At 43.1% G+C, this 13032-nt stretch overlaps 1 protein-coding gene across 1 annotated transcript in view; it reads left to right on the top strand.

The window, feature by feature from the left end:
* Nucleotides 1-13032, top strand: part of ptprt (protein tyrosine phosphatase receptor type T) — a 247061-nt gene that overhangs the window by 190999 nt on the left and 43030 nt on the right. Inside the window, exons 23-25 of the mRNA XM_061070022.1 lie at nucleotides 6288-6377; nucleotides 7566-7675; nucleotides 11770-11857. Of these exons, the coding sequence (XP_060926005.1) occupies nucleotides 6288-6377; nucleotides 7566-7675; nucleotides 11770-11857 (288 nt within the window). The remainder of the gene's footprint in view (nucleotides 1-6287; nucleotides 6378-7565; nucleotides 7676-11769; nucleotides 11858-13032) is intronic.

Below are 13032 nucleotides of genomic sequence, written 5' to 3'. Positions count from 1 at the left end.
CTCGACTATATAACGTGAAATTACACATTGTTCCTATTCTCATTTTAGTCAAAGTGCCTCATTTTGGTTTCTCTTTGTACTTTGTACAGAAGATGTTACTTTCAGAAGTTGGTTGTAAAGTATTTTAGCAGAGCTACCGCCCAGAAACCACAGTTAGAGCCACAATAGTTTAAGTTACTTTGCAGGAAGGATTTCTTAAACAATCCAGAATTATATACGTGAATTATTTTCAATTCTAATGTTAATAAAGTGAACTTAAAATATGGAAAAAGACACGATCAACGCTAAATTTTGTGATTGTTACGTACAAAGTTGTCAGATCTCAAAAATGTGGAGCGTTGAAGATCCGGAGAAGATATAAAACTCCTCAATGTTCTGCAGATCAGAACCAGATTGTTTACTGAGATCCACGGACGAATCGGACCTCAGCTCTGGGAAATCTCCTTCTTCCTTCTGCTCGACACTTTGAAGAAGCTCTGCACTTGAACCACTTGAGCAACAAATGTTCTTCTAGGAGAACTCGGTTTCCATCCACAGCCCTGGTCGCACTGGGAGAATAGTTTTTATCTGAAGAGCAATCATTTCCCCCCCGGGCCAGTTCCACATGGCATTAGGCTGCATGTACGGTGATTATAGCTAATGGTAGTCATTTTGTTTGGCCGTAATGTGGCGGTGCTGGGTAATTGAAGGTGAGGGCCGGGATGAGAGATAGTCATTTTTAACCTCTCTGTGCTCGGGGAAGATGGAGCCTCAGTGATCTTTTCCCGCTGCATCTTGACGACCTGCTGACTCAGCGTAAATCCACCTCCACTTCTCTCTCTCTGTCCAACTTCTTCCTCTGAGCTGTCCGTCTTTCACCCTCTGTCCTTTCATCCTCGGCCCGTTTTCCTTCCTCATGTACATGTTATACATCAAAGCCTGAATTCACAAAGTCCAAATGTCCAGTTATGAGCAAAGAGGATTATTTTACTCTGGTCCTCAGAGTTCACAGATGTGAAATCCAGATGTGTATCAATGCAAATTCTATTAATCCAACAATCCACTTGTTATACAGCTTCTTTGTTTAAGTATGTCCGAGGCTCCTCCGTCCAGTATCAAATCCAAATGGTCTCTCTCTACATACACCGGCCCAAACATAGAATAGATAGAAATCCAATAAACTTTGATCTGGTTTCCTACTTCATCATATTCAGGTCACACACATCTATAAAGTAGGGCTGGGCAAGTTAACTCGTTTGAATCGAGTTAACTCAAGTGATGAGTTAACTCGATTAATTATTTTATCTCGCATTAACTCAGGTTTGATTATTTATTGTTTTATTGTGAAAGTCAGGCTTTTATTTTGTGTAAGTCTGTTGCTGACTGCTGCAGAACAGGAAAAAAGAAAATAATTGGCGGATAAACAATCGAGTTAACTCATCACTTGAGTTAACTCGATTAAAACGAGTTAACTTGCCCAGCCCTTCTATAAAGACAAGTATTATTTAATGTTAATGAAAGAAACTCTTCACTTTAAACTTAATTTAAACATTTGGATTATTTCACGTCAAAGAGGCAACTGGTCGCGTTTATAGTTTTGTGGTAGATACACATTTGTTCTTTTATTTTATTGCAAGCAAACCAGCAGTGTGTGTATGTGTGTGTGTGTGTGTATGTGTGTGTGTGTGTGTGTGTGTGTGTGTGTGTCTGAAAGCTCTCCTTACAAACCGTTAAGGACACTATATTTAGCTTCCTCCATTTTGTATTTTAATTCCCATACCAGAAGTTGTGTCCATTAAGGAAAGCTTTGCCCAATGTGCAAAGAAAATGTGCCACAAAGAAAATAATGATGTCGAGCGAGTGTCTGAAGTCTCAGTTCATCTCCGACTGTGGAGTGAAGTCCGTCTCTTTAACGTGGACGAGTGGACAAGTTAGGAAACGTCAATGTAAATCACGTCACAATCACTAAAGTCTGTAAAAACCAAATGATTAAATGGAGGAAAAAGACGTTTTTGTGCTTTTCCAGAGCAAGAAAACACAGACATTAATTTGTCAGAAACTATTGCAAATTATGACTTGAATCCCTCTTTTAATTATCCTCTTGTACCAGACTGCGTTGGCAGCGCTGAGCAGCTGGAGGCAGACAGACGATAGTGAATCCTTCCTCCTCAGCAGAGACAGAGAGATCTGTCCTCTCTGTCTCTGCTGCTCACTTGAGACGATAAGACTTTGTGTAGAAGAGGAAACTCTCCAGTGGAGCCGAGTTCTGTCCGACTGTCGTGTTGCTGCTGGTGACTTCACCGCGTAAACAAACATCCGCCTCCGCACACTGTTTCTTCCACCTGTAGCCGTTACACACACACACACACACACACACACACACACACACACACACACACACACACACACACACACACACACACACAGACACAGACACACACACTGTGGGCTGGAGTCAGTGACGTGAGGCAAGCTGCTGGGATTCTGTCTAGACCAGTTGATCTGTGCGACCCCCCCAGTCCAGATTCCGTCGTGTTTTCCTCCATTTATTTCCTGTGTAATGCGACTGCTCTCTTCCTCCGCCTCAGTCTGCGTCTCCTCTCTCGTTCCATCTGTCCTCTCCTCCGACTCTCCCCGTCTGGAGATCACTGAATCTGTAAACACATCCAGGAAACGCTGGAGAGTAATTAGCTTCATGGGGTTTGTCTGAGAAGTCTCCTGGAGAACTTTCTCTGCTTTTCTACCTTGTTCCTTCCTCCTCTCTCTTTCACCTCCTTTCTGCTTCCCTCTGTCTTCATCTCTCATAAATTGGTAAAGGCCTCATGTACAGAGAATAAAATACATTCTGCCTGAAGGTGGGAACTCACACACAACATACTGCCATTCATACACAAAGCTGGTACTTAAGTTGAATAATACATGGTTAAACATATTTTGAACATGTGCCCTGGTGGGAGGAAGTAGACAGTAAATACACTAGATGTAAAATATATATATATTTGTATGTATTTATTTGTTGTACAAGTACTGTACCTACAATACTTTGCGTTTAAATGACAGAATGAGTAATACCTCTGGACAAATGTCTGAGAACCTACTGCGCCCCTGATGTTGTAAATCTCTCAAGCATCTGTTTCATTTTCCTCTCTTTCATCTTCTTGTTTCCATCCCTTCATCCTCCACCTTTCCATTGTCACCTCCCTCCTCCTCCTCCTCCTCATCCTCCTCCTCCTCCTCCTCTTCTTTTCCGTCTCTTTTCCTACGCTAGCAGCTCAGTGTTCCACTACAGCCTCTAATGTGTTTCAAATATCAGGGCAATTTTTCATCTATACCGATGAGAATTCCAGCGGCAGCTCGGCCTGAAATGAAGCTGAACTCGACCTTGTGCTTCAGAGAGAGACAGAATGAGAGAGAGAGAGAGGGAGAGAGAGAGAGAGAGTCTCGAACATACTTGTGTTTTACTCTTCTTTCTGAAGCCACAATACACGATGTAGGATTTGCAAGTGAATAATACAACACTGGGGTTTTCGGGTTCATCTCAACCTCAATTGAACTTGATTATTAACACAGGGCTGATCACACAAGAACATCTGTATATGATTATATTCTGTGACACAGCTGCTGATTCAGGAGGATATTTGTGCTAATAGGTTTAAAATATAGAGTTACAGGTATAGAGAGGCAGTGGTTGTGTGTGAGCAGTTAACGGTGGTACACACTGTGATAGTGTGTTGTCGGGAGTCAAAGTCATCCATTACTGAGTCTTAATAAAGTCACAAGGTGGGAGGAGGGAACTTTATATAGCACACTGCCAAGCATGAAGGACTGAATTAACTGACACACTCACTGACAGTGCATACACACACACACACACACACACACACATGCAAAACACTCCCAACACACTTGTCTCTCCTCTGAAACGATGACTCGGTCTTTCACTGACACACACAACCACACACAACCACACACAACCACACACACACACACACACACACAGCCCTGTGACTGTAGGCTCAATAAATCTCCCCATTAGCATTGAGATGTCTTCATCATAGTCAGTGTTGTGGAGCTGCTGCTGCGACTCCATTTCATGCTTGGCTTCATGCATATTTGACCTTGGTGAGCTTAACACACACACACACAAACACACACACAAATAGACAAACTGAAAGGTAAGCAGTCACGTGCACACACTTATTGAGCCCGTGTATAAACAGTATGAACTTGCACGGCGTCATTCAGGCAGTCCTGTGATCTTGGAGGCAGCTGGGGATGTTCTAGAGTGTGTGACGGAGGAAATGGTTGTGTGGGCATTTATTTTGTGTGTTGGTAATTGCCTGGGATAGCTGTGTGCGACTGCTTGTGGCCTGTGTGTGTTGCATTGTTCTCTAAGTGTGTTCTTGTTCAGGAACATGTTGCGTACAGTGTAGTGGTGGAAAAAAGACAGGAAACAATGGTTTGAAAAAAGGGATGAGAGGAGGATAAGAGTTGTCAAAAGTCGTGTTTATTGTTTATTAAAAATTATATCCACTTACAGTTAATTTTCATGAGCAAATATGTTTTGTAGGAAACAGTAAATCATCTGAATAATGAATTTGAATCAAATATTTAATTTGTGTCTCCTGTAATTCTCCCTCCTGGCCTCTAAAGCATTAATTCATAGACTCTATATTTACTGATAAACAACAAGACAGCTCAATATGAGTTAGGTCACAGCGCAAAGATTGCCCCCTGGTGGCCGGCTGCAGTGTAGCTCATAAACCACACCTCCTCTATGTTAGTGGACGGGACGTGGCCCAAGATGAGTCATCATAAAACATTTGTTACTTGAGTGAAACTTTATTTACAGTCCATGGAAAGATAGCATGTAGAGTTTATTATTAAATCTTTACCAAAACCCCCTAAACCTTTTTTTCATCTGCTAATCAAACGTCCTGGTCTCGTCCTCATGACCTCTCTGCAGTTTGGTTTCTATGGATTCGTCAAAGTCAACTTTAGGTGAATCCAGACTTTTGTAAAAGAAAGTAGGGGAAGAAGAAGAAGAAGAGGACGACAGGAGTTAATGTGGATTAATGTGATGAGAGGAGGCGCTGGATTCGCTCCTCAGCTCCGGGGAGACGGGAGGAGTTCAGGGTGCGACCCGGTTCTGTTTCACTGGACTCGCAGTGTGTGTTTGTTCTGACCTCTGCAGCTCTTCTTCTCCCGCCCCCCCCCCCCCATCCGTCTGCCATCTCTCCATACTGTCCTCTTTTCTCTTCAGCCCTCTCTCCTCTCCTCTCATTCCCTCCATCATCTCCTCATCCTGTTCTTTTATCACTTCCTAATCTCAGGAAGCAACTCGTCAGTTGTTGTGAATAACTCACTGTAAATTGTTTTTTTTTCCTCCCTGTATCCGTTCTCCTGACCACACACACACACAGACACACACACACACACACACACACACACACACACACAGACACACACACACACGCAGCAGTGACCCATGTGGCCCGGCTCATTCTTCATTCATTTAGGGAAGCCAGTGTTTAGATTGGCTTATGGAGAAGCCACTTTAGGCCACTAATGAATCCACAGCCGTCATTAACATGCAAATAGCTCCATTAAGAAACATCGTTATATAACAAAACCCTTTTTTTGCTTCAGACGCACAGACACACACACACACACTCGCTCACACTTCACTAGTCCGACTGCTTTTCAGAAGCCAACTTCACCCAGTTCGGATTCTATGACTTGAATAATATAAAACTAAAACAGTTATTAACCTTCCACTCGTGGACTGTGTCCTAATTTTCTCTCTTCTACGTATTTTCTCTTTTCTCTCAATCACTGCGTTTCTCTACACATTTATAATTCAAGAAACGCAACAGTCATTACTTTCACAATCTTCAATTTATCTTAAAGCTAAATAAAACACACCTCTTTTTTCCGTGATGGGGAGCGAGCTCTGGAGCTGTCGTTCCTTCTCTCGGTCCCCCGGACCACCCCCGATGCATCCCTCCATCTGCTCCGAGCTAATAAAGCCCAACACTCATCCAATCAATCTGTCCATCCTCTAATCAGAGGAGAGATATTCCAATTAAGGTTCCCATCGTGTCCACCAATCGGGGCTCAGGGTGTTAAGTGAATAATTTAACTCATCAGTTGTCGTTCGGTGACCAATCTTCTCTCACCTGTCCTGCCGAGTGTGTGTGTGTGTGTGTGTGTGTGTGTGTGTGTGTGTGTCCGGGTACATGGGAGGTGTGTTGTCATGGTAACATACTCCTCTCTCTCTCTCTCTCTCTCTCTCTCTCTCTTTACAGACAGTAGCCAGCCCTCGCTCTCCCAGCCCTCTCTGACCCTGCAGAGTTTTCCCTACGGCGGCTGTGAGTCGGTGGAGCTCTCCTACCAGAGTGGTACGTGTTCAGAGATCACTTTGTTAAGTGGAGGGTCCGTCACTCAGCCCACCAGGGGGGCCGACGAGTCAGGCATTTAGTTAGTTAGTGAGTTACTACTTTAATAAATGGTCTGTGAGAGTGCTCAGATGGAGTTAAGTATACGACGGCTCCTCAAAAGCCAAAGCATCTGGAGTTGAGTTTAGTTTTCACTTGTTATTTGACGCCATGAAAACATCAGCTGAAGCATCGTGATTGAGACTTGGTGAAGAATTCGATAATCTGTCTTCTGATCGCTGCTGGCTCCGAGATGACACTGTTCATATCCGGGATATTTCGGCTCAATTTGTAGATAGAGGTCAGATGTGGAGAGGCGTCGTCCATTTTCATTTACAATCTAGGATTTGGAGGTAACCTGCCTCTCGCCCAATCGGCTCCAGCTCCTCACACGACCCTCAGTGGATGGATGGATGGATGAAGACTGAACCCTGGAGATGCTCTACCTTGATCATTTTATTACTACTTCTCTTATAAATAAGATATAGAACCAGTGAAGTCGGTTTTTGAGTCAGTATCTGTTTAAGCAGCTGTCAGTCTGCTCGTTTGATAGTTCTCTAGCCGTTAGCTGCTCAGTCTTTACTGATTTTAAGAAACTCGATTCACACTCCAGAGCAGTCAACGTATTTTAAAAGCACTGAATGTAAAATGTAGCACGAGTTTGTTCGTTCAGACGTGGAGTCACAGTTGGTTATTTAATTAGCCGGAAAAAGAAGCATTTAATTAAAACTTCAGCCTCGTTAGTCTGTTCATTATTTGCCATGTGGTGAGTCAAGGATGAGAAACCCATGATTAATACTATTTAAAAAACCAGATGAACTAAACAAGTCAGTTATATGGAGTCATTTCCATAGTCAGTTGGTTATTTGACTGTGTTGTCGTCATGTAAACAGTGAATTAACTCAACATTTTATTACCTCAGTGGATAAACAGATACTTTGCTGCTTCGGGTCTCTGGTTTATTGACTCGCCGTAATTTGGTAATTTGGCTTGAAAGGGAATTCGCATCACGAGGAGCGATTAGGACGTTAATTTGTTGTTGTGATTTCTCAGGCTCCGTCCGTCTCCCTCGCCCACGCCGCTCCGCCCACGGCCTCTCTCCTCCTCCTGTTCCTATATTCATCCCTCTCTCCGTTTGCCTTCCTGCAGGTCAGTTCCAGGCCGGCCAGTTCCAGCCGGCGATCCGAGTGGCCGACCTCCTCCAGCACATCACCCAGATGAAGTGTGGACAGGGCTACGGCTTCAAGGAGGAGTACGAGGTGAACACAAACACACAGACACACACAGAGGCTCGTAGCGAGAACAACACTAAAACAGGCATCAATCTTCTGATGGACAACATTACCAGCAGCTATTAGTGAGGAGGTAAAAGGTCTGAAGCTGAGCACACAGATAATAGGGGTAATAAAAATCTGCCTGGGACTCCAGAGTGTGTCTGCTGGTGAAGCACTAACTCACAGGGAGCAGGGTTTTCTTCTTCTGTTGGAGAAACAGCAGCATGGCTTCAGTGTTTCAGTGTATCATGTTCACGGTGTGTCCTCGGCTTGTGTTTGGTGCAGGATGGGATTTACTGCCCCGGTGACATTCATAAACAAACCTGTGGAAGGAACAAATCAAAGGGGTTTTCAATTTTTTAATTGCGCTAAAGTAAAACGGTCAAAGGCTCAACTGCCGAGAGATGAGATCTAGTGTGAGACATCAAGTCATTTGCAGCATTCTGATATAAAGCGAAGCACCGAGGTTTTTCCTGACTTCTTCAGAAGGAGCTGTATCGAAAACAAGTCAGAGGCCTCGTGAAATATCCATGTGAGAATGTGAGAATACAGATATCTCAAAAAATGAAGAGGCGATGCCGACGTCCACCTGGAAAGACGAGAAGGTTCCGGAGTTTTTGGGGATAATGGCGGAAAACAGCTTGTGAGAAACAAACTGGCTCTTACTTTCCATTCTGCCCAGTTTCTGTTTGCTTCTTGGTGTGTTTAGTTGCTTATATCTTCTTCCAAATTCATTCCCCTCCTCCGTGTTCTCCCCTTCTTTTACCATAGACACTCCCTCTATTTAGTCCACATTGTGTTTCCCTCTCTTCTTCATCTTTTCTCCTCTTATTCTCTTTTCCCTGCTCCTCCCTCTCTTCATTCCTTTGAATTGAGTTCCTCTCTGTGCTCAGGCCTCCTGTTTTCTTCAGAGAACAGTTTATCACACGGGTTTTATAATCTTTCTTCATCGCGGGTATTCAACCGTGTGCTCTCATTTTCCTTATTTTAAAATCCTCCTTCTCTCTCTCTCTTTCATTCAAAAGACAGGAGGCAGTCCCCCCCCCCCCACCCCCTCTCCCCCTCCGCTCTCATAAGAATGAATATTTTCTATTATCAACTCTGCATGCGTGTTGGAAATTGTCCCTCTGTGATGCCGTACGTTATATTTTCATTTGCTTCCTGTCATTTTGGTTTATTCCCACTGATACGTTTCAGGGGAGAGCAAATGTGATTTATTCTCCAGTGTGTGAGAGAGAGAGAGAGAGAGAGAGAGAGAGAGAGAGAGAGAGAGAGAGAGAGAGAGAGAGAGAGAGAGAGAGAGTCTGTATCTGTAGAGCGGGTTTATCTCCTTCTGTCACCAACAACAAATGGAGAAAGACTATGGACAGTATTTAAAAAAGACAAATTCACTTAATTCAAACTTAGCAGATATTTGAATGCCCTTTTTCTGATTCTTAAAACTGTTTTTGTTCACATATAAAAGTGAAAGCTTGGGATTCTTATTTTTATTTAACTTCTCAGTCAGGTTAGGGCAGAATAAAAACATTTCTGAGGTGAAATGTTTGCAGTTATGTCCTCTCTCTCTGTGTGTCTCTGTGTGTGTGTGTGTGTGTACGTGTGTGTGTGTGTGTGTGTGTATGTGTGTGTGTGTGTGTGTGTGTGTCTGCCACCACACCCCATATGTCCCCTTGTCCCTGTCTCTGTGTGGGATGTGACCTCCGGTGCTGAAGCCCATTAACCTCACCAGCACCGACAGCAGCCACGCTGGCAACATGTCGCTCCCCAGCGCCATCGCACCTCCTGCAGTTTAAAGGGATGATACTCGTTGTGTGAAGCTCCGCCTCTCAGGCAGATCGACTTGTTGCTGGAGCGCTCAGTGACTCGTGGCCTGAGCGTGACCAACGCTGGGTTATTGGACTGAACGGTTAACTGTCATGAGCCTGGAGACGATGGTGTGATGAGTTTAATGAGATGTTTCCCATGAAAAACGTATAAAACATGATTATATTCTCACAAAAGTACTTTGTTCTTTAAACCGTCTTTTAAATTGTCCTGAAACAAATTCAGTTTTTTATGTAACACACAAATCCTGTGTTACATTGATCCATCGCAGCATTTTTAACACATACAAGTTTTTAGACAATTTAAAACAACCCTTAGTCGAGCTACTGACACATTTACTCCAAAGTTAGAATATAATCATTAACTTCCAATTCACACTTTTTTTGCGAGAGCATCTCAAATAAAATAAGGTTTCACTGATATTCTATTCAACTAGGGAATCAAATGTGATGCAATTGTGTTTTAGTTTGGTAAATCTAAAATTACTGAAGTACAAGCTCGGAGGAAATGTGTTCATTGTGTGTTTCTCTGTGTATTTGTGAAGAAGATTAATAATCTGAAAAGGTTTCTGGTTAGATCGAGGCTGTTTTTCTTCAGGTTGGAAAAGGGCGGCCAACCCACACCTTATGCAAATATCCACACACACACACACACACACACACAAATACACACACTCAAAAACCCACGAGCAGATGCCTCTTACCTAATGTGTCCAAAAAATATTTTTAAACGTCCTTCTCTCACACAAACACACAAACACACAAACACACACTCAGACCCATGTGCCACTTTGAAAGAATCAATTTTCTGCTTGACTGAGCAATATGTGTAGATGTCTATATTTCTGTCACTGTGTGTGTGTGTGTTTTTGTGCATGTGTGTGTGTGTGTGTGTGTGTTTGTGCATGTGTGTGTGTGTGTGTGTGTGTGTATGCATATCTAGGTCATATCAATGGCCGTAAGTGAAAGCTTTTGTCTGGTCTTGTTAAGCCCTTAATGGACTCCAAAGGATTGTTCACTTGTCCCTATACACACAATGTGTCTGTGTGTGTGTGTGTGTGTTTGTATGTGTGTGTGTGTCTGTGTGTTATAATGGTTGTTCTAAAGTGGTTCAGTATCCACATGGCGACCTCTCAGAGCTGGGGTTTGGATGTTAAGCACAAGCTTGAGAGGGGTCTTAAACATACACACAGTCACACAGACACTCAGACACACACACACACACACACACATACACACACACACAAACACACAAACACTCACAAAAACATGCATGTGAGTCAAACGATCGTTCTCTCAGACAATCAAACATTCTCACAATCATCTACAGGAAAACTTGTGCAGAGTTAATTTCACCACTCACACACGGTTCATACATGCACACACACACACACACACACACACACACACACACACACACACACACACACGCTGTCCTCGTGTGTAAGGCCTGTCACTCGGGCCAGCGTCACAGCGGGGGGGCAGGACAGTCTGTCTTCTCTCCCAAACAAAGGACTGACACAGTTTCTCTCTCAGACCAAACCATCAGAAACAACAAACCCAGACTTTGTGTGTCTTCCCTTCAGAGTTTACCCCCCCCCCCCCCCCCACACACACACACACACACACACTCCTGGTTGCCCTTATAATTTAGTGCAAAAATGAAATTGCAGTTCTGCCAGTGAAGTTGGACGGAGGGAATGTTCTCACCTGCCTGTCGGGCTGTTGATTAGCACCATGTCCTGGATTTGGCTGAGATTCTGACCGACCCGATTGGAACTGTTAACATGTCTGACTTTTAATGAGAAGGAATTAAAACCAGGGAAACTAATCCTAAAAGAGGAGAAGTGAATTTAATGATAAGTTTAGTGACTGAGATCTGATATTCTGCTGATATCACAGGATGTACAGAAATAAAAAAAAATTGGCCTTTAACTGCATATTTCCCCTAATTAATATTATAAGTTTAAAAAAAAAAATGCATCAACAACAATAAGAAGATGTCGTTTTTGAAAGTTGAATCACGTGTGACCTGCGTGCAGTCAGTTGTGTTGCGTTGTGTTACCCTCGGCGCCCTGAGTGGTTCAAGTTAAACTATCAGTTCATCGGCTTTTCATTAATATTCATCAGTTACCGTTTCAACTTCTGCCTGCGCACGTGTCCGGGTACAAGCTCCGGGCATCGGGCCATGTGTGCATGCATATTTCTGTGTGTTCATAACTAAAAATTTGTGTGTGTGTCTGTGTGCATGTTCAGGCCCTGGCAGAGGGACAGACGGCGCCCTGGGAAACGGCCAAGAAGGACGAGAACCGCAACAAGAATCGCTATGGCAACATCATCGCTTGTGAGTACTGCAATGACGAAGATAGACATGTGTTTAGTTTGGGTTGGAACTGTGTGGTGCATTGGCTTGGTTTGGCTTGGTTTGGCTTGGTTTGGTTTGGTTTGGTTTGGATTAGATGAATGTTTTCTCAAACTTGACATCACTGGGATACAGGAACTTATTTACATTAACTGTCCAGCCTGACTGAACTGGTCTGGGTGGTTCTATTTTCACTGGTTGATCTACATGAGTATATTAATGCTATTTTAATGTATTCTAAGTGTTTATTGTTAATTACAGAATCTGTGGCTGTTCCCTTTGTCGGGATCGATGCTACAGATCTACTAAACTATCAATATTGATCGTGCTGCATTTCCAAACTGCACCAGATTTAAAACTTTGAATACCTATTATTTATATATATATATATATATATATAGGTAAATGAAATGCTTGGATGCAGACAGTACGATGAACCTGTCACCTCTGTTAGACGTCAGCCACAGAATCAGAATCAGAATCAGAATCAGAATTCTTTTTATTGCCACATATATTTGCATAATGTAACATCCTCACTTAGAGAGGACAGGAAGCTTCTTCGTCGTTAACAACTTTTATTTAACCTTTTCACGAACATATGCGCTTCTCGCTTCACTCGGTCACTCGCACTCCTCACGACAAACTCACTTCCTCCTTGACTCGCTATCCCCCGCAAAACCAGCCAATGAGAGAGTCTCTCACCCATCCAACCCCATCCTATTGGTCTACACAATCACAAGTCCCACCCCTGACCCCTTCACTGACCCTTAGGACATCAGAACACTCCTTAAACTAAGTGTTTTACTGAACAACATCAAAATCACACATAAACATAAACCCAGTCCGTTACAAGATATTGGAAATTGCCATGGTGTGGTTGGTGCACTGTGCATGAAAACAAAACAACAATATATACAATAAGACAATATATACATTAAGAAACAATAGAGAGAAGAGGGCAGGGGACAGAAGACCAGAGCATATGTATCAACACACAGCATTTCTTCCTTTTTCATATTTCCTGATCCACGTACATTTCCAATTCAAATTCCAAATGCAGCTTTAATTAAACATGCTGTGGTCTGATTTACACAGAGACCTTTAGCTCAAGCTGGAGGACACAGGTCCGAACCCTCTGTGTTCACAACCATCTGCTC

This window comes from Limanda limanda, chromosome 4 (assembly GCF_963576545.1).
Source record: "Limanda limanda chromosome 4, fLimLim1.1, whole genome shotgun sequence".
In the NCBI taxonomy this organism is placed as follows: domain Eukaryota; kingdom Metazoa; phylum Chordata; class Actinopteri; order Pleuronectiformes; family Pleuronectidae; genus Limanda; species Limanda limanda.
Note: the sequence above shows the minus strand (reverse complement) of the source record. Positions and strands in the feature narration are given on the sequence as shown.